This window comes from Zootoca vivipara, chromosome 2 (assembly GCF_963506605.1).
Source record: "Zootoca vivipara chromosome 2, rZooViv1.1, whole genome shotgun sequence".
NCBI classification, from domain to species: domain Eukaryota; kingdom Metazoa; phylum Chordata; class Lepidosauria; order Squamata; family Lacertidae; genus Zootoca; species Zootoca vivipara.
This window is the reverse complement of record NC_083277.1, coordinates 54,454,349-54,481,856: the sequence shown is the minus strand read 5'-3', so window position 1 is coordinate 54,481,856 and position 27,508 is coordinate 54,454,349. Positions and strand designations below refer to the sequence as shown.

The 27,508-nt window shown below is 45.4% G+C and overlaps 1 protein-coding gene across 1 annotated transcript in view; it reads left to right on the top strand.

Moving 5' to 3' along the window:
* The window catches only part of BSN (bassoon presynaptic cytomatrix protein), a 192,899-nt gene that overhangs the window by 144,191 nt on the left and 21,200 nt on the right, over positions 1-27,508 (top strand). Inside the window, exons 4-5 of the mRNA XM_060272198.1 lie at positions 6,274-6,702; positions 12,055-18,969. Of these exons, the coding sequence (XP_060128181.1) occupies positions 6,274-6,702; positions 12,055-18,969 (7,344 nt within the window). The remainder of the gene's footprint in view (positions 1-6,273; positions 6,703-12,054; positions 18,970-27,508) is intronic.

The window sequence follows — 27,508 nt, the reverse complement described above, 5'->3', positions numbered from 1 at the left end:
ATTCCCTCACAGAGCCAGGCTATCAGACTCAGTAATATACTTCCAGATGACCTGGAAACCTGAAACTGTGTGTGCAGCACATACAGTCCACGACTTCCTGATCTTGAATAGTGTACCAACTTTTCAGATGTCTGAAAATGGGACATAGTGACAATAGTCAAAATTCAAAACATGACAGGTAACCTTTGTATTGTTTTAGAGTTTATAGAGCTGGGGTTATTTTAAGTTTAATGCTGTACTTTTACAATGCTAAACTTCATTATTTTTACATTGTACACCCTATTGTTAGGTACTGTCTTGTGGTAGGAAAAAATGCTCTATATATATTTGAAATAATAGCTGGCACTCCTAATACAAAGTAAAACCAAGCTAGGAAATGCTACTGAACACATTCTGGAAAAGTAATAGTAGCACTTAAGCTTACCTGCCAAGTGTGTATGGCTAAAGCCCAAGGAAAACAATCTCATTTCTCTGTCTGTACTGCTTGTTTTTCTCATAGACTCTCCTCTCCAGATGTGAGGAGGGAACCTAGGAAGGTGCCTTATACTGAATCAGACCACTGTTCCACCTAGCTCAATATTTTCTACAGTGTCTGGCAGCAGCTCTCCAGGGTTTCAGATGCCCTAACTGGAGGTGCTAAAGATTGCACCTGGGAGCTTTTGTATTCAAAATAAACGCTATACCACTAAACTATGGCCCTTCTCCATGGAGAAGTCCTTTGAGTTCTGAGCTTTGTCATTTTTAACTGGTGCTTAACTTCCTTTCTTTGAGTAGTTTAGAACTGAGGCATTTCTCTCTTTGTACAGTCATGGGACGCGGGTGGTGCTGTGGGTTAAACCACTGAGCCTAGGGCTTGCCGATCAATACGTCGGCGGTTCAAATCCCCGTGATGGGGTGAGCTCCCGTTGCTCGGTCCCAGCTCCTGCCAACCTAGCAGTTCGAAAGCACGTCAAAGTGCAAGTAGATAAACAGGAAGGTAAACAGCGTTTCCGTGTGCTGCTCTGGTTCGCCAGAAGCGGCTTTGTCATACTGACCACATGACCTGGAAGCTGTACGCCAGCTCCCTTGGCCAATAACACAAGATAAGCGCCGCAACCCCAGAGTTGGTCACGACTGGACTAATGGTCAGGGGTCCCTTTACCTTTTTACAGTCATGCTTAATGTTTGTTATTCTGTATACTTGGTGACGTGTGTTACAGAAGGGTCCTCATGACTATGGCTGGTTTTAGTTTTATCCTAGTTATTTTAAACTCAGCTGTTGCTTAAAATGATTGTTTATTTTGTGCAAGATCGTTCATAAGTATTTTTGGGGGGGGAGGAATGAAGCCAAGCCACACTAGACTTGGAATGTTGGGTTGTGGGAGTTTTCCTCTCACAGCTAGAATCAGCAGCTTGGGTTTAGATTTTCAATAGCAGTCAGAAACAAGCATCTGTGAGTATTTTGTGTTTTTATCTTGTATTTTTATGCTGTGATAAATAAATATATCGGTTTAAGAACAGCCCTGCTTAAGAACTATTCGGTTTATGAACTCTGCAAAACCGGAAGTAGTGCCCCGGTTTGCGAACTTTACCTCGGTCTAAGAACGGAATCCAAACGGTGGAAGGGCACCGGCGGTGGGAAAGTGTGCCTCGGTTTAAGAACGGTTTTGGTTTAAGAATGGACTTCTGGAATGAATTAAGTTCGTAAACCGAGGTACCACTGTAAATATTTTCCATGTGTGTAAGCAAGTTGAGATTGAGCCGAAACAAAGTTGGGGAAGTTGTTTTCTCCTGTCACCTAGGGCTAGATGGGCAGTCAAACATCTGAAAGGTATCACATGGTGGTTTTAGGGCATATTCCCTTAACATGTTGTTTTCCTGTGTAGTTACTTCACTTGCTTAATGTACGCTTCCATCCAGTTACCTGTCTTCTTCCTATTTCCACCCCCACCCCTTTAGCTGCATTGGGATATTTGAGCTGAGCCTTAGTATTGACCTGAATAAAGGAAAGAGCCTGTTACATTAATTATATAGTCCCTGAGGAGAATGAATGCAGCAGGATTTTCAAAATGACGCTCTCATCATTTTAACTGTGCATTTACTTTCCCACATGACAGAGTGATGGCAGGAAATGGCTTGTGTTATGTTCTCAACAGATTTGCCACAGAATCTTAGGGATGTCCAAGCATGGCTTCAGCCCTACTCTTTATCTATTTATCTGGATAGTTAAAATGCCCAGCGCACCATTTCTAAATCACAGGAGTATGAAAGAAAGAACAGACGCCCCATATCAAAAGGCATAAGCCTATACATATCCATAAATAAACATGACAACCATCCAGTCCACTGCTGCCTTTTCAGTATGAGAAAACTGAAAGGAGTATGGCAACCCCTTCGTGGAGGGGAAACAGATACAAACAGATTGTAAGGGAGGACAAACAGGAGGAAAGTATCTGTACTGGAAGCTACAGTCCAGTGTGTTTCTTTGTGAGGCCCACCATATCTCATTAGGTGGATATGGCTTCCCTTCTGTAGTTCCATACGACTCACACATTCCAGTCAGTCAAAGAGCTGGCTTATTGGTTAAAGTCAGGGGTCAGCGAACTTTTTCAGCAGGGGGCCGGTCCACTGTCCCTCAGACCTTGTGGGGGGCCAGACTATATTTTGATAAAAATAATATGAACGAATTCCTATGCCCCACAAATAACCCAGAGATGCATTTTAAATAAAAGGACACATTCTACTCATGTAAAAACATGCTGATTCCCGGACCGTCCGTGGGCCGGATTTAGAAGGCGATTGGGCCGCATCTGGCCCCCGGGCCTTAGTTTGGGAACCCTGGTTAAAGTGAACATATAAACCAGGCATCCCCAAACTGCAGCCCTCCAGATGTTTTGGCTTACAACTCCCATGATCCCTCGCTAACAGGACCAGTGGTCAGGGAAGATGGGAATTGTAATCCAAAACATCTGGAGGGCTGAAGTTTGGGGATGCCTGATATAAACACACTGTTCCATTGCCTTTTCACTGCTTCCTTGATTGCCAGCTCACAATGCTGCAGTAAAGACAGAATCCGCAGATGGAAAATTATCCATCTAACTATTAGGGATAGGAGACTCCTCAGGGGCTAGACTCAGAAAAAAATAGGCTACCTAACTCCCCAGTCCATAGTCCCACAAGCCATTTTCTCAGGCCTCTCTTTTTTTCCTCAGGTTCCTGTAGTACTCTCTATTAATTGCACACTTTTCCTGTGGTTAAAATGAACAGGGGTCCAAAGTGAGCCTTGCAGAATGCCATGCTATGTGTGGAGCAACAGTCTGCCAGAACCATCAGGCAAGAGTGGAACTGCTGGAAGCTACGTAGTCCAGAAGGATTCTGTGGTCATTGGTACTGAATACCTCAGTATGTGGTGTGCCAGAAGGTGTCATATGAAGTCAGATATGTATGAGAGAAATATATGATTGTAAAATGAAATCTTGATGTTGGAAAGGGCATGTTAATATTAATGTTGGGGACACAAAACATCATTATGTTTCTCCACCCCTCCTATAGCCCATCATCCAACAGACTTAAAAAGCCCTCATTATAGAGAATCATCCTCTTGGTAAAATACAGTTTAGCTTCTGCATTTCAGAGCTAAAAATAAAAGAACAAGAGAAGAATTTCAGCTGTTATGCATGCAGCAGATGCACTGCACACAAGGGAGCCATTATGAGGGGAATAAGTGAATGCAATTAACAGCGCTGAAGTGACTAAGCATTCCATATAAAATCACTATGGATCAAAGTGAAGCTACTTGTGCATTTGAAATTGCATCTTTAGCAACAGGAAACACAACACCAAGTAATTTTTCTTAATTTTAGGACATGGAGGGGGTTCCCTCCCCCATGTATTATTCTGAAAAATTATGCCTTGTCTATTACATGTTTTCAGAGAAAGACACTGCATAGAACCTCATGATTTTAAGCTGCTGCTGTTGAGGGAGCTGATTTCATATTAATATTATCTCTTTGATCACTGTGGTGTTTCAGTTAGCTTGTTGAGATACATCTTGAGCTTGACCTGGTGAAAACGTTAAGCAAACATTTGGATCCCCAACTAACATCCAAACAATTGTTGTTGTTGTTGTTGTTTAGTCGTGTCCGACTCTTCATGACCCCATGGACCAGAGCACGCCAGGCACTCCTGTCTTCCACTGCCTCCCACAGTTTGGTCAAACTCATGTTGGTAGCTTTGAGAACACTGTCCAACCATCTCGTCCTCTGTCGTCCCCTTCTCCTTGTGCCCTCCATCTTTCCCAACATCAGGGTCTTTTCCAGGGAGTCTTCTCATGAGGTGGCCAAAGTATTGGAGCCTCAGCTTCAGGATCTGTCCTTCCAGTGAGCACTCAGGGCTGATTTCCTTCAGAATGGATAGGTTTGATCTTCTTGCAGTCCATGGGACTCTCAAGAGTCTCCTCCAGCACCATAATTCAAAAGCATCAATTCTTCGGCGATCAGCCTTCTTTATGGTCCAGCTCTCACTTCCAAACAATAACTTTTGCAAATGCATATATATATTGGATTGGATGGAGATAAAGCAGTTGTGAAATGCTGCCTTTCTCCATTACAAAGAGAAATCACAGCCTGCCAGACACCTGGACACCGATAGCACCTTCCACAGAAGCAACCACTGTGATGCAGACAAGAAGAACCCAGAAACTGAGAGGCTGCACTATTCCCCATAGATAGCTATTTGAAAGCCCTTTTGCTTCTATCTGCAAATAGCCATCCTTTTGAATTATCTATCAAAAGTGGGAAAAGGTTAGTCAGTGCAGTGTACTGTCCAAGCAGCTTATTTGAGAGGTTTCCCTGTTGGGTTTTTTCATACTGCTGTGGATATGCTATAACTGGGTGCAGAGCTGATCTGAATCTTAAACTTTGCCATGGTGGTACGGGCATAGATGGGGGAGGTTGTGGGGAGTATGCTTTGGCTCTCAGTTGAGTTTGATGTGTTTTAACACACGCCATCTCTTTTGTTGTCATAATGCCATGCTAACAACACTGCTCATCTTTGGCTCTTCCATTGGAAATGCACCTGTGTAATATTATGACAACATATCTCTGCTGTTATGCTGATATAGGGTCCTTACCTGTATGAAATGTCTAACATCTGGTGTCATGGGGCACTTCCCCAAATCCTAAACTCCCCAGCTTGCATAAATTGAACACAGAAGAGAAAGCTGATAATTACTTCATTGTAGTGTTGTTGTTTTTTAGCTGCAAAGCACAGGCAAACATATTTTTATATTTTCACAACTTGCTGACACGTCTTTTTCTTGTGCCAAATCATGCAAAATTTACACCAATAGGGCTGAGTCTTTGCATTCCTATTCCACCCATCCTCAGCAAAGAAGATCACCACAATGTAGGCTTTATTAAGTTTTCGTCTTATAAGGAGTACACTCTTTACTCAAGACCTATAATGCATCCCATAATGCTTTGATATACAGTACATGATTTATATCTGTAGTTCTAGTTGATGTCCACATAATTCAGAATCCATAAATACTTCAGGCATGGTACCATCAGAAATAGCTGTTCTGTCTTGAGATTGTTTGGCTAATTTTGTTTGTTTCTTTTTTACATGGTCTCTGGAGCATTAAATGGCTATCCTATGTAGCCATTACCCTTCCTTTTGATGATAAAGGCTTTTCTGCTCTAAAAAGAATAAGAAAAATAAATATTTGATGTTCATTTTCAGTTGCTGTTGTTGTTAATAATAATCATGAATCCTAATAAGCCTTGTTTGTCCTCACAGTGATCGTGGGAGGCTGGTCAATGTTAATCCCATTTTAGAGATGGTGAATTGAGGCTGTCACACTCTGACTTGCCCAAGGTCTCCTGTCCATGACTGAGTTATAATTTGAACATCTAAGGCTGGGGGGAAAGGTTGTAGGTTTATATGCAGAAGGTCCAACATTCATTTCCCCAGCATCTCCAGGTGAGGCTGGGAATGTTGCGTGTCTGAAACCCTAGAGAACTGCTACTAACTAAGCTAGATGGATCAACGGGCCTATCTGTCTAAGGTTGTAATATTATGTGCACTGACCTGGGAGTTAGCCCATCAATCCATTAAACCATGGCAGTTTGGGGGTTACAGCAAAATCTGCTTTCCTCCACATAATGTAAAGTGGAAATAATTATGTTTAACTCAAAGAGAAGGAAGATACCATAGGAGAGGTATCTTCATGCTGATCTTGAATGAAATGTGGATTTCATTCCTGGTTTGTTTGTTTTTTCCATTTTATTTCAGAAAAATGAATGGCTGTGTTTGAACTGCCAAACTCAGAGGCTGCTAGAAGGAAGCCTAGGAGACCCTGCTCCAATGCCACTGCCTGCTCCAAAGCAACAGCCAACTGGATCCCCTCGACACCAACCCGGAGGAATTGGTCAGCAACAGAGAGGAGCTCCTCAGCAACCTGAAATGTCAGCTCCTCACGACAGGCACCTTTCACAAGCAAACCATCTCAGGACTTCAGAACCGAGCAAATTACCAACCACTGTCCAAGACAGAAAGCCTCCTGCTCCATCAGAAGGAAAGCCACTGCCCAAACTACCCGAAGAGCCTCCCAAAGCTTCTGAAAGTCCATTGCCAAAGCGGAAAACTATGGCCACAAAACCAGAAGCGGATATCAAAGACAGCACGACCGTATCTGAGTCTCAGAAAACACGAGAACAGGAGGTAAGCATCCCTCCACTGGACACAATGGTTTAGTTATAGGAGGTTTCTTTTGAGTAGCTGATGCCCAACCTAAAAGCCAACAGGAAACAGTTTATTAAAGTGTTTTTAGCTGGCAGTTAGGCAGGGGATGATAGAGACATGGTCTACGATCCAACAGGCCTCTTTGCACAAATGCACCATATTTTCAGAAGTCTCTTTTGGGTTTTCTCCCCCTTGCCAAGATTCGTTCCTCCACTTCATTGCTTGCTATTTTTAAAAACATCCCTGAGTTTTCAGAACACTAATGCCTCCAAGCATAACTGGACTGAACATATACTAGTTTCAAAAATGTGTGGAGTTAATTTCAATAATAAATTAATTAATAAATTAATGGAGAAAGCATGATTCTTTTTTGGTGGCATTATACTTGAACATCAACAACATAGCAAAATAAAAAAAATCCCTTCAGTAGTACCTTAAAGACCAACTAAGTTTTTATTTTGGTATGAGCTTTCGTGTGCATGCACACTTCTTCTTCAGGTATCTGAAGAAGTGTGCATGCACATGAAAGCTCATACCAAAATAAAAACTTAGTTGGTCTTTAAGGTGCTACTGAAGGGATTTTTTTATTTTGCTTTGACTCAGACCAACACGGCTGGCTACCTACCTGTAACATCAACAACATAGGTTACTGTAATTATCTTTTGTGTGGTAATCAGAAGCACATCACCAGGTGGGGTGGAGATGAAGGTGCCGAGATGGTGGGAAGGTCAGCATAGTGCAAATTCATTGGCAGAGCCAATGTGGTGCTCCTGCTGGTGCGTTTGCATCTACCCACTGCCTCCTCCTCTGCCTACAAATAAGCCACATTGGGTCACCTGCCAGAAGCTTGTGTAGTACGGTAGCTCTACCCTAGCTGGCGAGTTTCTTCCAATTGTAATGCTTTAGTCCAAATGCAAGAACTGCCTTTCTGGATCAGACCAAGCAGGACATAAAGGTGCTTGTTATTTGTCTCCAGCATCTTTCGTAAGTGTACCTCCTATGCACAGAGCGGTTTCACCTATTACAGCACTGTTTGTTTGTGGGGCCAAGCACAGTAGGCCGGTGACCCTGCTGGGTGATTTGTAATAGCAGAAATGATGGCAAGACAAGCGTATTTGTTTATGCATAGTGATTTAAGGCATGTTTTACAGAGAAGACCTTCCAGAGAGTCCTTTTCCTTCTTTCTGACCCTAGTGTAATGCCTTTGCAGCCTTAGATTCAAACTACATGTTACACTCATATGTATGTGGCTGCTTCCTAATAGACCTCTTTATGTTTTAAAAGCAACTTTTCTCTGTGTGTGTGGGGGGGGGGGTAAACTCGGTAAGAGTCAAAATGGCTACCTGTGAATAACATTTGCACCTGTGAAGTCAGTGCCTGTTCCTTTTTAATAGCATTCGCTATTGGGTAATAATAGGGGTTACCAAGATCTAGCAGAGTTTAGCAGAGAGAATGAAAGTGCAAGCAGAGGGGGTGGAGTGTTAGGTCCCACCTGCACAGTGTGAGGCTAATTGTGAGATGCTCCAGAGAAAAAACAAAGGTGAAATTGAGTACTTGAGGGATAAGAGAAAAGCTCTTGCTAGCAGAAGAAGCAGAAAGGTGGAAAGAAGGAAGAGAGAGTGCAGAGGGCAAGGCCCCAATACTCAGCATCAGAATGTCATGTTGATGTTTCCTCTTTCCTCTCTTCTGGCTTCTCCCAGGATGGACAGCAAAGGTACTTCCCCCAGAGGACTTTACAGCAAGCTGGTGTTTCTGCTGTTCTTTATGCAGACTTTCTTTGCTTCTGTTTTTAATCAATTTTTCACATTGACTAATTTCACTTTACTACAGCTGAAGGATCTGCCTCCTCAGCCCCCCTGAACTGCAAGTAGGGAGCAAGCATTAGCCTAGATGACATTTAACACTAATTTGGTTAGGGCTTTGTGGGAATCTCCAGTTATGCAATACCAATCCTACTGCCAATGCTTTGATTGGGGTATTGATTAAAAACAAACTTTTATTTGTGCCACTGTCCCTTGCCTCGATCTCTTGGGCTTTCTCTGCAAAATTGTCAGCCCCTGAAATTAAACTCCACAGAGCGGTTGCTGCCTCCAGAGACACTGATTAAGCTGGTCTTTTGTCCTCTCTTGTTATTTTGTCACCTGGTCTTGGCATCTGAAGTGCAGGAATTAAGATCTTCAGCCTCTTGCTATTCGGGGCATGAATAAAATTCCCTTCTTGATCTCAAATTCTAATTATAAGTTCCACAAGTTCTGTGTGAAGATTTAAAATATTCACTGCTGTATGTGGGATTTCAGTCACCATAAACTTTGCTGGAGCCCTGGGAATAAACATAACGCTTAGCTGAACTGCAGCAACATTTCTGAAATGCCCTTTTCAATGCATTTCTGCTGTAAGGAATTTGTAGAAAAGAATGGAGGTGGAGTTTGTGCCGCACAATCACAATGCCTTCTTTATCAAACAAAGACAAATGTGCATCAGGTATTTGCATGGGTGGAGCACAAGGTGGAGCAAGACTGCAAAGGAGCAGAAGGGTAAGTGTTTGGGGGGGGGCAGAATATGGAGCAGGGTCCTCACTTCTGCTCTATTTATAGAGGCTGGCAGCCTGCAGGAAGCTGCTGAATTACTGGGGCAGAAGAGGCTCATTATATTCTATCCTAAGCATGAGCAAAGAACCCCTTAAGAGAAAGTGAGCAAAGGTGGGTGGTGTGAAAGGAAGAGGAAAGCTAATATTGAGTGGTGCATATTTTTAGTTTTGAAGAAGCCTACTTTTCCAGCTCTTTGGGCAAATGTTTGGTTTGGTTTTGGGAGGAGGTGTCAAATCATGACTGGTTTGTGTCAGCTTTTGCCAAACACCTTGTTATGTACTGAGCTGAATCCTAGAACAATAGGATTCAGAATCAGCGGGAGCTACCCAATCCAACTCCAGGTGGAAGTGAATCCGCAACCTGATTGGCCTGCTGGAGCAGCCAATCAGGCGGCTGGCAGAAGTGAATCTGCTACCTGATTGGCCTGTAGGAGCAGCCAATCAGGCTGCAGGCAGAAGTCAATCCACAATATAATTGGCCCACAGGTGTAGCCCTGAAGTAGCCAATCACGCAAGGCCCATTGTGTAAATAATGTATATAAGCAGATGGTTTTGGGAAAAGAGCCATTCGTCTTCTCTTCTTCTCCTTGATGAATATGAGCTGAATAAAGAGCATGAAATTCACTCTCGACTCCGAGTATATTTCACACCTATAAAAAAAAACCTAACTCTGTAGTTGCTTGAGAAAAGTATATTGGTTCCAAATTACTCTAATTCTTTGGCATAAGACGCCTCAGACTGCCTGCAGTTAGTCAGGATTGTCAAATCCTGTCCTGATTATATCAAGGCCCCATTGCCCAAATACTCTGCACCCTATCCATGAGAATTACATCCTTTTTTAAATAAAAAAAACCTCCTCTGAATTTTTTTGAATGCAATTTCTCTTTTACCCATTGTTTTATGGAGAATGGTTGAAATAAATGCAGGAGAAATTGTAATCACAGGACTAGAACCAACAATGGCAGCTTATTTATTTGCCGCACCAAGAAATTAACAGTGTTGTTAACAGTGCCACATCACTTTATATTAAAGATATTTAAATCCTCTAATAGCCATTCTTCCAAACCAGAGAATAATGGTCTTTTGACAGCTGGCTGTCAAGTTTGGGATTTTTTAAAAACAAGTAATATTCATGACAATCAATCTTCCAGCCCACATTTTCAGGGGTACACACCAAGCAAATATTTGAACAAGTTGAAATAGAGCTTTACACACAAATTGGGTAGTTGCTGGGGCCATGAACAATGGTGTTCCAAACTGCTCCACAAATGTTCACCAATCTGCAGATTTGTACATGAAAAATAGTCAACTTAGGCATACATTATTATTTTAAACAGTGGTTACTAACAACTGTTGGCCATGATAGCTGTATGGAAACTCCATGTTCAGAGGTCCTGTACCTCTGAGGACCAGGTGCTGAGGCCATTACAATCATACCTGACTTGTGAGCTTTCAGAGGGCCTTCCTGGCTGTTGTTGGTAATACATTACTGGACTAGATAAACCTTGGCCTGAGATTCCAGCAAGGTAATTCTTGCAGTCTTAACTAGAAGGATTTCAATGTTTGTGCTCCTTCTTATTGCAAAAGCAACACTTATATTTTCACTAGACACCAGGCTACAAAAAATGCTAGAGCATACAACTTTGGAGCCAACCAGCCTTGGGCAAACCAGATGGTCCTTTTTAAAAGGAAAGGAACCAGCCAATAATATACTGTCATCTTAGCCCCTGGGTTGACAACAAGAGAGCACAGATTTACAAAACTGCAGAGCCAGCTATTTGGATTTTACAAATGTTTTGTTTGTTCCTAGGGACTTGCTGAAATCCAGACCTGTCAGAAGCAAACAGATGCAGTAAGGCTTAGCATGTTGAAGACTTGGGCTACACTTAGACATAATTTAATTTTTAAAGAAATATCTATTTTTTTAAATATCTAATTTTTTTAAAGAAAGATGTAAATTAATCATAACCAGTGCTGTTTTTCTAGAAAAAGAGATGCTGGAACTCACCATGCCCACCTGAGAGGTGTTGGAACTGAGTTCTGGCTGGGGAGGGGAAGCCCTGATCATAGTTAATGAATGACAATCAGAGCAATCAGAATAATTCTGATTTTGTTAACACAGAGTTGAGGGGAATCACATTTTCCTAGCAGCAAAATGTTTCAGTTTGGGTTCTGGGAAAATATATTGTTTCTCAAAACCAGAAGTGCTTCCTGGAAGAATGACATCTGCAACAAATGACTAAGAACTGTTCATTTATTAGATTGTGAATGGATTGCATGAAAGGTCCTGTACGTCTTGCTTTACTGTCATGAACTTGGCAAGAAGGAATTTTTAATTAAGTGCATCACGCAGTGATACTTCTTTCATGTTAATTTGCAAGGGTGCCAGATTTTTGTTTCTAAACTTGATAGCTTTGCTTACATTCTTTGACATCTGAGTATTGAGAGATAGGGTGGGGTGCAAGCTTAAAAATAAATGACTTGCGTATGACTCCTGAGTTTAGGAGCCCTTCCCGTCTTAACTTTTAAAATTATTATGAAAGTTAGGGGTAACACTTTTGTCACTTGCTAAGTTGTGGCTATTGGTTTGTTTGTTTTCAAATATTAAGGGTTTTATGTCCCTTCATGATGTCCAAGTTAATTATATCTCAGGATTTCTGCAAGCCTGTGTGATAAACTGGGTTGTGCTCACAAAAGTTTCTTTTAATGGCATCTAATGGAATTTGTTTTCTCTTCTTTTTTAGGAATCCAGTAAGCCTTATCCACCAGACCTGTCTCGTAGCCCTCAAAGCTTGAGTGACACTGGCTACTCATCTGATGGCATCTCCAGCTCCCAGAGTGAGATCACGGGCTTAGTGCAGCAAGAAGGAGAACAACTAAACGAAACTGGAATTGTAGAGCCGAGCCCTCCAAGTCCTTCGGAACTCACTAAGCTGGAAAGCAGCATGCGGCCCCTACTGGAGTCCAAGGGGCTGGCCCAGGAGCCAACAGACAGAGGTAAAACATACCACGAATTACGAGAGGAGCAGAGGGAAAGGCAGAGGCCACGGTCCCTTTCGATCACCCCGGAAGCCTTTGATTCCGATGAGGAGCTAGAAGATATCATGGAAGAAGATGAAGACTCTCTAGAATGGGAGAACCAGAAGGAGCAGAGGGACAGCATGGAATCTTCAGATGACTTTGGCAGCAAGCTACGCCACGACTACGTGGAGGACAGCAGTGAAGGAGAGTTCTCCATCGTACCAACAAGGCAGAAAAGCAAAGAGCCTGCAATGACCGACGAAGAGTTCATGAGAAGGCAGCTCCTGGAGATGAGCGCAGAGGAAGATAACCTGGAGGAGGAGGAGGAATACGATCGTGTAAAATACAGCGTTGCAAAAAATGGGCACAAACCCGACTCGGACAAAAGCAGGGAGGCCGCCTTATCCAAGAGACGCCTGCCTCACAGCTCCGGCAGCATATATGAGGAGGAAAGAAAAGAGCTGGAAAGTACTGAGGGGGAAGACATGGCTGCATCTCAGGGAGGTTTGCGGCGTTTCAAAACCATTGAGTTAAACAGCACTAACAGCTACGGCAGAGACATGGAGATCAGCCAAGAGGCAGACATCAGCCTGGACAGAGAGCCTGAACTGGAGATGGAAAGCCTGACGGGATCCCCAGAAGACAGGTCAAGAGGCGAATATTCTTCCACCTTGCCAGCAACAACACCCAGTTACACATCAGGAACCTCCCCCACCTCCATCTCTTCCCTGGAGGAGGACAGCGATAGCAGCCCTAGTCGCAGGCAGAGGCTGGAGGAGGTCAAGCAGCAGAGGAAAGCCCGGCATCGCTCCCACGGACCTCTGCTGCCAACCATAGAAGATTCCTCTGAGGAAGAAGAGCTGCGGGAGGAAGAGGAGCTCTTACGAGAACAGGAAAAAATGCGAGAGGTAGAACAGCAGCGCATCCGAAGCACGGCTCGGAAAACAAAGAGAGATAAAGAAGAGCTGAGGGCACAGAGGAGGAGGGAAAGGTCCAAAACGCCACCCAGCAATCTGTCTCCCATCGAAGATGCATCACCCACCGAGGAACTGCGTCAGGCTGCAGAGATGGAGGAACTGCACAGATCTTCCTGTTCAGAATATTCCCCTTCCATTGACTCTGAGGCAGAGGGGTTTGATGTCATTGCCTCCAAGCTGTACAAGTCTGGCAGCGAGTACAACCTCCCAACATTTATGTCCCTCTATTCTCCAACAGAAAAAACGGCTGGCTCTGGTTACCCCTCCAACAAGCCCCTGAAAAGTGCGGAAGAAGCTTATGAAGAGATGATGAGGAAGGCAGAAATGTTTCAGAAGCAGCAGCCATCCCAGCAAAGCGTCTCCTACAGCAACACCTTCCAGCAAGTAGGCTACCGTGGTTCAGAAGGCCAAAATAACTTTGAATACCAATACATAGACGACTACAGCTATGACGGCCGGAATTTAGACTCCTCTCAAGCAGACTATCAGAACGAGCTTTCCAAATCTGGGGCAGTTTATGAAGAAATCCTTCAGACATCACAGAATATCTCCAGGATGCATCAATCCTCTTCTCTGGATTTGACCCTTGAACAGGAAGCAAAAAAGAAAGGGAGAGAAGATGCTTATCAAGAAAAGCAGTTTCTGAATGCAGAGAGTGCTTATGAAAGTGGCCCACTCACTCCTGGGACAAGCCCAACCCAGTTGTCTGCTCCTGTCTCCTTTTCCTCCACTGAAAGCAGTGCAGGCAGAATAATCCCTGATGTTCGAGTCACTCAGCATTTCGCAAAGGAGAGTCAGGAGCAGCCCAAGCTTCATAGCTCGCCCACAGCACCTAGTTCAGTTTCAAAGAGCGTAACAACACCCTACACATACGCTAAAGGAACTAGCACCATCACCACTGTTGTTTCCAGTCCTGCAAGTGCACCACGAATCTACAGCTCTCCAACTTCTCTGAGCGGCTCAGATGCACCATCCATGTCCACTACTAGCCGAAGTTATAGTCAAACAAAAGTAACGGCCAGCTATGGTTGTCAAACAGAAAATATTTCCAGGGTCAGGAGCGTTGCAGAGATTAGTGGGCCGTCAGCAAGAGATAAACTTCAAAGCATGACTGACAAGTCCACTGCACCCATGTCAACACCTAAAACATATTCCTACTTCAAAAGCTCAAGCCCTCCGCTTTCCCCTTCTTCTCCTACTCAGAGCCCCACCCATTCTGTTCCTAGAGCTGGGGTGCCACCCAGTTCAGGGATGGGGGCTAAATCAACTGCAGAGTTTTCCACCCAAACCCATAGCCCAGTTCTCGCCTACGATGCCCCCACGACTACCGCTATGTCAGCCTCTTCTCCGATGGTAGCTCAAGGAACACAAACTCCCTACCGATCAAGTTCCCCTCGCCTTGCTCGGCAACAATCATCACAAGAATCTCCCTTTATGGTCATCACATTAGCAGCAGATGCAGCCATTCAGACGAAGCCGATTGGCGTAAGTTCCTCCATTTCACCAGCCTCCTCTCCAACTCGGCAAGGTCGCCAGCATAGCTACAGTCAGACAGTAATGCATGCAGCGCAACTCCAACAAGAGCAGCTGCAGCCCACTTACACAAAGACCCAATCAGCACTCGAAAGAGCCTCTGGTCCTAGTGCTGCAATGCAGAAAGTGCAAACAACTGCTGCCGACAGCATACCTGGTGTGTACAGCTGGGGAACGCTGCCTGCAGAGAACATTTCTTTGTGTCGGATATCATCGATACCTGGGACATCCAGAGTAGAACCTGGACCCAGACCAGTTGGTAGTAATATTGTAGATCTGCGGACTGCAATAAAGTCAGCTCCAATCATTATAACAGACCAAGGGATGGATCTCACATCCCTAGCTACGGAGAGCAGAAAATACTGCCTCACTATGGACCAGTCACCGAGTCGGCAGTCCAGCACCATCCAACCCTTAATTATCAACCTTAATGCCCAGGAACAGCCCCATGCTATCATAAGCACAGCCACCACAGTCAGCATCACTGTTGCATCTTCCATGCTTGTGTCTCAGCCAAAGCATCCTGCGATCTATGGAGACCCTTTCCAGAACAGAGTGGACTTTGGTCAAGGGACGGGGAGTCCTGTCTGCCTGACACACATTAAGCAGGTAGAACAAGCGGTTCAGACTGGTACCTTCAGAGGAGTTGCGAGCAGCACTGGAATTTCTGCTTCTGCGGGCCGTCCAGAAGCCACAGGTCCACAGCAAGCGAAATTTGCAAGATACAATTTGCCCAACCAGATGACATCCTTGATGAAAAAAGATGCCCTGATCACTCAGACCAACAATGCACAGAATATTGTGAGTGCCATTCCCCGACCGTTTCCTCAGGACCAAAGTTCAGAGGTGTATAGAGGGATCCCAGTGGAACTGAAAACTCAGACGCCCCCAGTCACCATTGGGACTAAGAAATCCCAGGTTATGATGGTGCAGATGGATGATATTGCAGTAGGCCCTGTCACCAAACTCATCAAAGAGGAACCTCCTCCCAATGCCTTGGATCTCACAGGGATGAAGCCTGAAAGTCAAGTAGCATGCTGTGACGTAGTGTACAAATTTCCCTTTGGAGGCAGCTGCACTGGGGCTTTTAACCCTTCTTCCAAGGTGCCAGAGAAAAATGTTGGGGATGCAGCAAGTGCTGACAAGCCTAGTGGCCAGTACTATGGCAGCAGAGAACAGGAGGTGGTAGAGGCATATCCTTATCGAGAACAAGCAGCACCGGGGCCTAACCCTTACGAGGAACACAGGTTCTATCCTCATGGCCTGTTTGGGAGACTGTATTCCTCAATGTCAGATACAAACCTTTCTGAAATGGGCTTGAACTATTACCCAGTTAAGGGAGGGCAGCCCTTCAATGCTCCTGCTGGGGATTCCGCTGTGGATCTGACCACCATGAAACCTCCATACAGCCACAGCTTCACCGACGGAAGCTACATGGGGCATGGAATACAGTACGGCTCTTTCTCTGACCTCAGGCAGCCCAATGACTTGCTGAGCCATTCCTACCCAATGCGGAGGTATAACTCGGCCTCCAATATCTACTCTGACTACAGGTATTCGCTAAGAGGGGACCTGGCAAATTTCCAGGAAGCCAGCCTGGCTCATTATAGCGCCACGACAGCTCGCGAAATCAGCCGAATGTGTGCAGCACTCAACTCTATGGACCAGTACGGGGGCCGGCATACGAACAGCTCAGATCTTCTCCAATATGGACAGTATGGGCCAGGAGGGGGCGGAGGCATCTCGGCCCAGCAGGGTGCCATGAAATCAAACATGATGTACAAGCCAAATTTTCCAGAGTCTGGCCAAGGCTATGGAAACCTAGCCCAGTACAACCTCTCCAGATTTGGAGCTGTCAGACAGGGGCTCCCTTCCACAGCCACCGTACGAGCTGCTGATGGCATGATTTATTCAACCATCAACACACCAATCGCATCAACTCTCCCCATCACTACCCAGCCAGCTTCTGTGCTGCGCCCCATGCTCCGAGGCCTGTATAGACCCTATGCCCCAGGTGGTATTACAGCTGTCCCTCTGGCCAGCCTGACCAGAGTGCCTCTAGTTGCTCCCAGGATCCCCCTTGCATCCCAAGGTCTGTATCGTTATCCAGTGCCCGGCAGACTCCCAACGGCTCCCACATCTTCAGTAATGGAAACACCAATGTATTTGGGGAAGCCTGTTAGCACCCTTGCGGCCAGCACTGCTGCCAGTAGCGTAAGCCCAGCACCAGTTTCCAGGCCCTCAGCTCCAACTGCTGTCCCCTTGCAACGGCCTGAGCAGAAAGGCACCCGAGAGGAGGCTGCTGCAGTGACTTCTGGGGTGCAGAGTACTGTCAGGGATGCCAGCCAAGCACAGCAGCAGCAGCAGCAGTACCAGCAGCAGCAGCAGCAGTACCAGCAGCACCAGCAGCAGCAGCAGCAGCAACCACCACTGCCGCCACCTCCACCACCACCACCACCACCACAAATACCAACCCAGAAACAGCAGGCCGAAGCTACCCAGCCCAGCATTGCCAGCAAAGCAGCCACAGAAAGGGAAGAAAAGGAGAAGGAGGAAGAGAGGCAGAGGAAGCAGCAGGAGCACATCCTCCAGTTTGAGAGGGAGAGAGTTGAGCTGGAGAAACTGAGGCAGATGAGACTGCACGAGGAGCTGGAGCGGGAGCGGGTAGAGTTGCAGAGGCACAGAGAGAAGGAGCAGCTGATGATGCACAGGGAGATCCAGGAGCTGCAGTCCATAAAGCACCAGGTCCTGCAACAGCAGCAGGAGGAGCGCCAAGTCCAGATTGTGCTGCAGCGGGAGCAGCTGGCCCAGCAGCGCTTGCAGCTGGAGCAGATCCAGCAATTGCAGCAGCAGCTGCAGCACCAACTGGAGGAGCAGAAGAGGCAGAAGAGCACCTTCCCTCCCGTCTGTGACCCATCGGGGAGGATCCCTCCCCAGGCCGCGTCAGAGATCACCATAGAAATGCAGCGGACCCTTGCTCAAAATGGGCAATACTGGCCACCCATGAACCAAGCATTTATAGCTAATGCGGCCCCAGGGCAAGACGGGCAAGGGCAGCCTCGCTATCCTGGACTCCAGAGGCCTCTCACCAACTCAGCCTCTGAAATGTCCCTGCAGACCGAAGACCAGTGGGAAGCCAGTCGGGGGATCAAGAAGCGGAACTCCATGCCACGCCTCCGGGATGCATATGACAAGGAGCCAGGCCACGAGCCCTATGTTGCCGTGAAGAAGATCACAGACAGCAGTGTGCAGACGGATGATGAAGATGGGGAGGAGCGCTTCTATGCATCCCGCCGCCGGCGGACCCGGCGCAGCACCGACTGCAGCGTGCAGACGGACGAGGAAGACAATGGCGAGTGGGAGCAACCCGTGCGGCGCCGACGCTCCCGCTTTTCGCGGCACTCAGACTCCAGCGCGGAAAGCAAGCCAGACTCTTTGGCCAAAGGAACGGCCAGCATAGCCATCCAGACCATCAGTGACTGCTCTGTGCAAACCGAACCCGACCAGCTCCACCGAGTGTCCCCTTCCATCCACATCACCACCCCTGACCCCAAGGTGGAGATCGTGAAGTACATCTCTGCCCCTGAGAAGACCCAGCGAGGAGAGAGCCTGGCTTGCCAGACGGAGCCGGAAGCCCAGCCACAGCCAGGCATCGTGATCCCCCAGCTCACTGTGCCTACGACGATTACGCCTTACTCCTCCAACATCCAGATCGTAAGCACAGGCCCCCTGGATCCCCACTCGGTCCGACAGCAGGCCTTGGGGAAGAAGAAGCCCGACCCACTTGAAATTGGCTACCAGTCCCACCTGCCGACAGATTCCTTGTCTCAGCTGGTGTCTCGTCAGCCTCCCAAGTCCCCCCAGGTGCTCTACTCCCCAGTCTCGCCCCTGTCCCCACATCGGCTGCTAGAGTCATCCTTCACAACCAGCGAGAGGCTCAACAAGGCCCACGTGACCCCGCAGAAGCACTTCACAGCCGACTCCACCCAGCGCCAGCAGACCCTACCTCGCCCCATCAAAACCATGCAGCGATCCTTATCTGACCCCAAGCCCATCAGCCCAACATCTGAGGAGTCTGCAAAAGACAGGTTCTCCTTGTATCAGCATGCGTTGCTTCCTGGTAGCCAGGTAAGTTTGCCGTTTGTCTGATAAGTAAGAGAAGTCTGATAATATTTCTGCTTTTCTTTTTAAAGGCCCCCGCTTATCACGTAATCACTGTATGCAGCAGGAATGAAGGAGAGCTGCTTTAAAGTCCCCGTGAAGATAAGACACAACAGGCTTATTGGTCACAGCAGGTCCCTCACTCTCTGTGTAAAGCTTGTTTTGCAACTTTCTTTACAGACATGCAAGTCAAATGCATGATCCTTTTAATCATGCTCCTCTCCTTCAAGCAGAGTGCCCACATTTTTAAACCCAAAAAATTCTTATAATAAAATAAAGCCATGAAGATACTGAAAATAGTTATAAAACTGCTTTAGGGATTGGTGAGGTAGTGGACATTGACCTGTAAGTACCCACTGCAGCCTGCTTTCATTTGACATGCTGAAAATTTTCAGAACCACTTTCTCAGAGCTCAGTTCAAGACATTGAAAGGTATGTGCATTTTCTATACAGCAAAGGCACTTCCAAACCACCCTCACTATACTTAAAATGATTCTTAACCTTTAAGAAATGTGTTCCCTCTTACTGGATGTTAATGTGTGGTTTGTATATAAGGCATGGATATCTGGCTATCTGAAAAATTGTATTCCCTCATAGGAACCTGCCCAGGTTCCGAGATCTTTAGGTGAGGCCCTTCTCTTGGTCCCAGCACCCTCACAGGAATGCTTGGTGGGGATGTGAGAGAGGGCCTTTGGAAATCCTTCCCTAGAGAAGTTATTATGCCTCCCTCCATGTTGTCCTTCCACTGGCAGGTGAAAACCTTCTTATTCCAACAGGCTTTTGGGAACTGTCAGCTTTTAATGAAAGGGCAGATGCTGTTTTTATTTTAATTATATCTATGTTTTAAATAGATTCTGATAGATAGAATGGTGGGTAGATATATATTTAATTTCATTAATGTTTAATTGATTTTTAATTATTGTATTTTTTCTATATTTTTGCTGTTCTTAGTTGTCTGTAAGCCGCCTTGAGTCCCTGGCAGGGAAATAGGCAGGGTGTGAATACATTATTATTATTATTATTATTATTATTATTATTATTATTATACCCCACAGTGCGAAAGAATCCACTGATACTCCTTATGTTCCCAGTATGATATCAGATACTAGAAAATCTTCAGGCAATCTCCAGACATCTTAAAGAGAGGACCATCCCATCTCACTCATACAACATTGCAGGTCAACATCCTGATGTTCAGGAGCAAAGTCTAGTTTTGAATTGCACAGCATCCTTACTGAATTTGTGCAAGAAATACATAATGAGATTCACTGGTTTAGGAAAGGCCATTCCTAACATATTTTGTATATAAAGTCTTGTGTTCTTATTATACTTCTCAGCTTTTCCTACCTACCAACTGCAGCAGTTCTTCTCATATAGGATTGCATTATGTCTATCTACCCTCTTACAGCAATCTCTTTTGCTTCGTCTTTAATATATGTTTGATACTCTGTGGTATGGTTCAGTATCAGCGAGATACTGAACACACCCAAGTCCAAAATAGCAAGTGCTCCCTTTTCTGCATCCTAAAAACACATGCAAGCAGAGAAGCTGTGTGTTCTCTCTTGTGCCATCTAGTGGCAGTAAAGAAAAATAGCCTCTTGTGCTTTGGGAAAAACATGTTGTTAGCTGCTAAGGAACCCCTATGTGGCATCTCAGAGGAACTTTCCCTTCATTAATACATATGAAAACAAGACATCCATGTGGGAATTGTCGTGAGATCTTTCGCTTTGGTACCTGCCAGGGCAGCAGCGCAAGGGAAAATCGTATCACATTCCTTAAAATGTCCATCAACTCACCTTCGTCAGTCATATCCTTTTCTACACAGACATACAGGGCCGTCTTAAGCGCCCCTGGTGCCGTGGAGCACCGGATCCCTCCGGCACCCCCCCGCCCCGTTTCCCAGCGCGGTGGGTGGGCGGGCGCAGCTGCGCGTCAAACTGGCGGACCGGCTGGCCGGCCAGCGGGCGGGCGCAGCTCGCGGCACCCTCCTGGCGGGCCGGCGCCATGGTGCCCTGCGCCACCGGGGGTCTACCTAGAGCCGGCCCTGCAGACATAAGAAATCTATATTTTGGAAAGCAGATAAATTACAATGGAAAGGTGTTTCCAGACATTTTTGGGGGGGGGGGTAATCTAGGAAACATTCTAATTCTGTGGCTCTAGCAGGCTGTACATTGTATTCTTGCTGTGTCAAGCTATTGTGGTAGGCAACACAGGTTTTCCAGATAGTCTTAACATTACAGTTTGCAGCTGTACAAGTTCTAATAAATGTTTTCTATTGCAAAGTGGTCCCAGTCCGTAGTTTTTTAAAAAGACTGTGCTGAAACAACATATCAAGAACAACTACTGGTATCTCTGGCTTAGCTTTGTGTCACTGAGACCACTTGGGCCACTATGGATAAGACTAAATCTTATAGCACCCCCAGACTACAGGCCTGATTCTTAAGGGGGAGTGCAACCCCATCCAGAACAGGCAACATAGCATCTCAGAAAAGCTAAATCACAGAATGAACTCAGGCTTGCTAGAGAGGTTAAAAGCAACAAAAAGGGCTTTTATGGGTATGTACGTAGCAAAAGGAAGAACAAGGAAACAGTGGGGTCACTTAGAGGAGAAGATGGTGAAATGCGAACAGGGGATAGAGAAAGGGCAGAACTCCTCGACGCCTTCTTTGCCTCAGTCTTCTCCAAAAAAGAAAACAATGCCCGACCTGAAGAATATGGAGCAGATGATTCAGCAGGGGAAACACAGCCCGGAACAAATAAGGAGGTAGTACAAGAATACTTGGCTAGTTTAGATGTATTCAAGTCTCCAGGGCCAGATGAACTACATCCAAGAGTATTAAAAGAACTGGCAGAGGTGATTTCAGAACCACTGGCAGTAATCTTTGAGAATTCCTGGAGAACAGGCGAAGTCCCAGCAGACTGGAGGAGGGCAAATGTTGTCCCTATATTCCAAAGGGGGGGGGGAGAGAGAGGACCCAAACAATTAACGCCCAGTCAGCCTGACATCAATACCAGGAAAGATTCTAGAGCAGATCATTAAGCAAACGGTCTGTGAGCACCTAGAAAGGAATGCTGTGATCACTAAAAGTCAGCATGGCTTTCTGAAAAATAGGTCATGTCAGACTAATCTAATCTCATTTTTTGACAGAATTACAAGCCTGGTAGATGAAGGGAACGCTGTGGATATAGCATATCTTGATTTCAGCAAGGCCTTTGACAAGGTGCCCCATGATATTCTTGTAAAGAAGCTAGTAAACTGCAGGCTAGACAATGCTAACATTCAATGGATTTGTAACTGGCTGACTGACCGAACCCAAAGGGTGCTCTCCTCTTCATCCTGGAGAGAAGTGACTAGTGCGGTGCCACAGGGTTCTGTCTTGGGCCCAGTCTTATTTAACATCGTTATAAATGACTTGGATGATGGGCTTGAGGGCATCCTGATCAAGTTTGCAAATGGCACCAAATTGGGAGGGGTGGCTAATACCCCAGAGGACAGGATCACACTTCAAAATGACCTTAACAGATTAGAGAACTGGGCCAAAGCAAACAAGATGAATTTTAACAGGGAGAAATGTAAAGTACTACACTTGGGGGGGGGTGTGAAAGGCACAAATACAAAATGGGTGACACCTGGCTTGAGAGCAGTACATGTGAAAAGGATCTAGGAGTATTGGTAGACCACAAACTTGACATGAGTCAACAGTGTGATGTAGCAGCTAAAAAAGCCAATGCAATTCTGGGCTGCATCAATAGGAGTATAGCATCTAGATCAAAGGAAGTAATAGTACCACTGTATTCTGCTCTGGTCAGACCTCACCTGGAGTACTGTGTCCAGTTCTGGGTCACCACAGTTCAAGAAGGATACTAACAAGCTGGAACGTGTCCAGAGGAGGGCAACCAAAATGGTCAAAGGCCTAGAAATGATGCCTTATGAGGAACGGCTTAGGGAGCTGAGCTTGTTTAGCCTGGAGAAGAGAAGGTTAAGGGGTGATATGATAGCCAGTTCAAATATATTAAAGGATGCCATATGGAAGAGGTTGTTTTCTGCTGGTCCAGAGAAGTGGACATGGAGCAATGGATTCAAACTACAGTGGTATCTCTACTTACGAATGTTTCTACTTACGAACGGAGCTCCGTCCGCCATCTTGGATGCGGTTTAGATAGGATTTTTTCTACTTACGAATTTTTAGATAGGGTTGCTTCGACTTTCGAATTTTCTCTCTCAATGCATTCCTATGGGATTCGACTTACAATTTTTTTCGACTTACGAATGTGCATTCGGAACACATTAAATTCGTAAGTAGAGGTACCACTGTACAAGAAAGAAGATTCCACCTAAACATTAGGAAGAACTTCCTAACAGTAAGAGCTGTTTGACAGTGGAATTTGCTGCCAAGGAGTGTGGTGGAGTCTCCTACTTTGGAGGTCTTTAAGCAGAGGCTTGACAGCCATCTGTCAGGAATGCTTTGATGGTGTTTCCTGCTTGGCAGGATGGCCCTTGTGGTCTCTTCCAACTCTATGATTCTATGAGTCTATGATCTCCCATGGCAGACAGACTAGAATACTGTACATACCACACCCCAAATTTAATAAATGATGATGATGATGTCCCAGTACCTCCGTTTTCTCCCTCTCCTGCAGGCTTAAGACCAGGGGTCAGCAAACTTTTTCAGCCGGTCCACTGTCCCTCAGACCTTGTGGGGGGCTGGACTATATTTTGGGGTGTGTGTGTGAACGATTTCCTATGCCCTACAAATAACCCCGAGATGAACTTTAAATAAAAGCACACATTCTACTCATGCAAAAACAGCAGGCAGCCCCCACAAATAACCCAGAGGTGCATTTTAAATAAAAGGACACATTCTACTCATGTAAAAACATGCTGATTCCCGGACTGTCCGCAGGACGGATTTAGAAGGCGATTGGGCCGGATCTGGCCCCCGGGCCTTAGTTCGCCTACCCATGCTTAAGACTCACACAGTGCCATTTTGAAACACCAGCTGTATTTACTTGGTTTTTTTATGTGCAAGTTTGAGTGTTGCATACATCTGAGCAGACACTGAACAGGACAAAGAGATATTAGTGGCCTGTGAATCTAATTAGGCCTGCCATACCATTTTGGGCAAGCCATGCCCACCTACCCAGCACCTGATATCATATATATCACATCAGGTGTGGGGCAGGTAAAAGCGCAATGGGGGTTTGCAAGGCAAATTGAAGCCCCAGCGGTTAGGTGGTTGTTGGGGCTTCAAATCACCACCTAGGGATCTCCACAAGCATCGGCAATCAACTGGTTGTGGGTGCCTGAAGTGCACAGCCAGCAATCGGCTGATTGTTGGGAATCCAAAGCACATCTCTCACAATCATCAGGGATTGGCTGCACTAGGGAAGTCCCCATTGGGAAATCCATAGTGCAGCTGAGGGGGCTAGCGGAAACAGCTTGGATTCAAAATGCTGGAAGAAGCACCAAAAAAATGAGGATTTATCCCTCTGCAAAGAAAGTGGTATGGAGCCAGAGTCCTTCACCCAGCTCTTTGAATCCAATTTATTTCTTCTGGAGAGAGAGAAATGTTCAGCGTTCAGTCTTTCTCTTTCTCTCTCCAGAGGAAACAGCTTGATAAACTTGTGGCTTACATGCTAATTCCTACATGCTTCCCATGTAGGAGTTTTGTAGTGTTTGAAGTGCCCTGCAGTAGTCATGAAAAGCATTTGACAGTTACAGATCTGGACTGAAAACTCTCCAGAATAGGCTTACATATTGTCAGCATGAGTTGTGTTTGGATTTTTAAGGTGTTTTCTTGCCTGACTTGGAAGATATTGCCTTAGTGTGTGAACTGATCACAATGCTCTTGGGCAAATTCTACTGACGAAACGAGTGCTGTTTACATTTTTGATGCAGCATAACATCTTACTGTAATATATTCCTCCCTTGTCAGTCTTTGGGAGGTGGTCCCTCAGTGCAACTGGAGGATTGCCTAAAGCAATGATATCAAAGTTTTGTCATTATTTCTCCATGTCTACTCTGCACACCTCTCTGCATATTCAGTATTCCATGCTGTAGAGTAGCCTTTTCTGCAGGAGAATGTCCCCAGCAGGTAGACTTGGACATTTCCATTTGATTAACGTTCCAATAATGAATATTTTAAAAGGCTGGACTCAGATTACAGCCTTGGTGTGTGCACATACACAGTCATTTACAGATGCACTCTCAGTGCACAGTGCTAATACCTTCAGTTTCTTGATTAACAGGCTGGGGCCCAGGTTGACATAAAGCCCTCATTCCCTGAACACCCTCTCTCCAACCCACTTAGCAAAAGAGGGAGTCCTCCTGGGTGACAAAAAAAAATAGCTGAAGGCTATATTACATAACGGTTGCTTTAATTTTAATTTTCTAGAACACTAGCACTAATTGCAGCATCAGTAAGGGGACAGTAGCTGGGTTAGACGAAGGGTCCCTCTAGTCTATCGTCCTGTTAGATGCTTCTAGGAGACGCACCTGTAGCTGCCCCCATTGCTTCCTCCCTCTGCCCCCAGGAACTGGTATTCAGAGGTTCCATTTATTTACCCTGACTGATAGCTGTTGATAGCCTTATCCTCCGTAAACCTGTCTAATCCTCTTTTAAAGTCATCACAACATCTTGCGGCAACAAATTCCATAAGCTCATTACGTGCTGTTTTAAAAAGTACTTTCTTTTGTCTGTCCTGAATCTTATCACCAATTAATGTAAATAGTGACCCTGAATTCTAATTGGAAAGGGGAGAGGGGTCTCTCTTTTTTTAGTTATTCTCTCTAGACCATTCAAAATGTTTTCCAGTACAACTTCTACAATATCCCTCTTGTTCACCTGTAAAAGCCTCAACTGCTTTAACCTTTTATGGTAGGGAAGGTGCTATACACTCCTGATCATTGTGTGCCCTCTTTCAGCATTTTCTCCAGCTCTACAATATTCTTTACATATTCAAATATGGTTGTATTATAGCTTTGTACCAAGCCATTACAATACTGACCATTTTATTATTTAGAATCTTGTAAACAATCCTTTGTAAACAAACACTAACCAGTGTGGTGTAGTGGTTAAGAGCGGTAGACTCGTAATCTGGGGAACCGGGTTCGCGTCTCCGCTCCTCCACATGCAGCTGCTGGGTAACCTTGGGCTAGTCACACTTCTTTGAAGTCTCTCAGCCCCACTCAGCTCACAGAGTGTCTGTTGTGGGGGAGGAAGGGAAAGGAGAATGTTAGCCGCTTTGAGACTCCTTCGGGTAGTGATAAAGTGGGATATCAAATCCAAACTCCTCTTCTTCTTCTTATATGAAATTTGTTTTTATCACTGATGCCTCACAATGAAGTGATGCTTTCCACCAGGCATATATGTGGGTGGGAATTTTTCTCTCGTGGTGTTTATCACTTTTCCATTTTCAGTTAACCTAATTTGTCATTTTGTTTTTCCCATTCACTCAGTTTGCGGACGTCCTTCAGGACAGGAGTGGGGACTCTGTCAAGAGTTCAACCGTGAGGGAGATGTCAGCACTAGGAAAGCACCACCCAGCAGGACGGAATTCTCTGCTCATCAGCTGATGAGAGGGGTGTTAAATCCTGCTGCTTTGACTGTATACCAGTTCCCGGTGGGGACCCCGGTGGGCACAGCCAATGCAGAATTCAACCTCGCCCATCAGCTGATTGGCAGGTGGAAGTGCTTTGGGGAAAATTGGAGGTCAAATTCGACTCCCTGGTAGGCCAAGATTGGCCTGTGGGCTGTAGGATCCCTTTTCCTGCTTAAGGAGCTCCTCACATTCTACATCAAGCCCCATTCTGATTGATACCATCCAATAACTTGGCTACCTTACGACTTACCCCATGACCTGATATTGTTGTTGTTTAGTCGTTTAGTCATGTCCGACTCTTCGTGACCCCATGACCTGATATAAAGAAGTTAAATCGCATTGGTTCCTATACATTTGAGGTACTCCACTGCTTACTTCTGTCCATTGTGAATACTGTCAATTTGTTTATTCCTATCTCATGATGCCTCTTCTTTAACCAATTATCACGAGAGGACCCTGAACAAAGGGTAGACTAATAGATTTGTAATTTCCTGATTTTCTGTCAACTTGTTTAAAAAGTTGATACAGTATTATTTTAAGGAAATCAGTTTTAATGACAAGGGTCATATTTTAATTGGAGGATCAACAATTTCATATTTTGACTTTTAAAGATCTATTGGGTGCATGGCATCTGGTGACTTTTTTGTGGTCAATTAGCCATAGACCTTCGTCTCTTGCCATCTCTAATGAATATTAGTTCCCAAAACAAGAGATTGAAGTGGGTGTATCTGGCCTGTATCTTCCACAGTGAATTCATCCAGGTTCTCAAGCAATCTTCCTATTCTCATTCAGCAATTCTTTCACACCACTTTTGTCTGACCGCCCCCCAGGGCTAGTTTCCTCATTCTAAAGCAGGCATCCCCAAACTTCGGCCCTCCAGATGTTTTGGACTACAATTCCCATC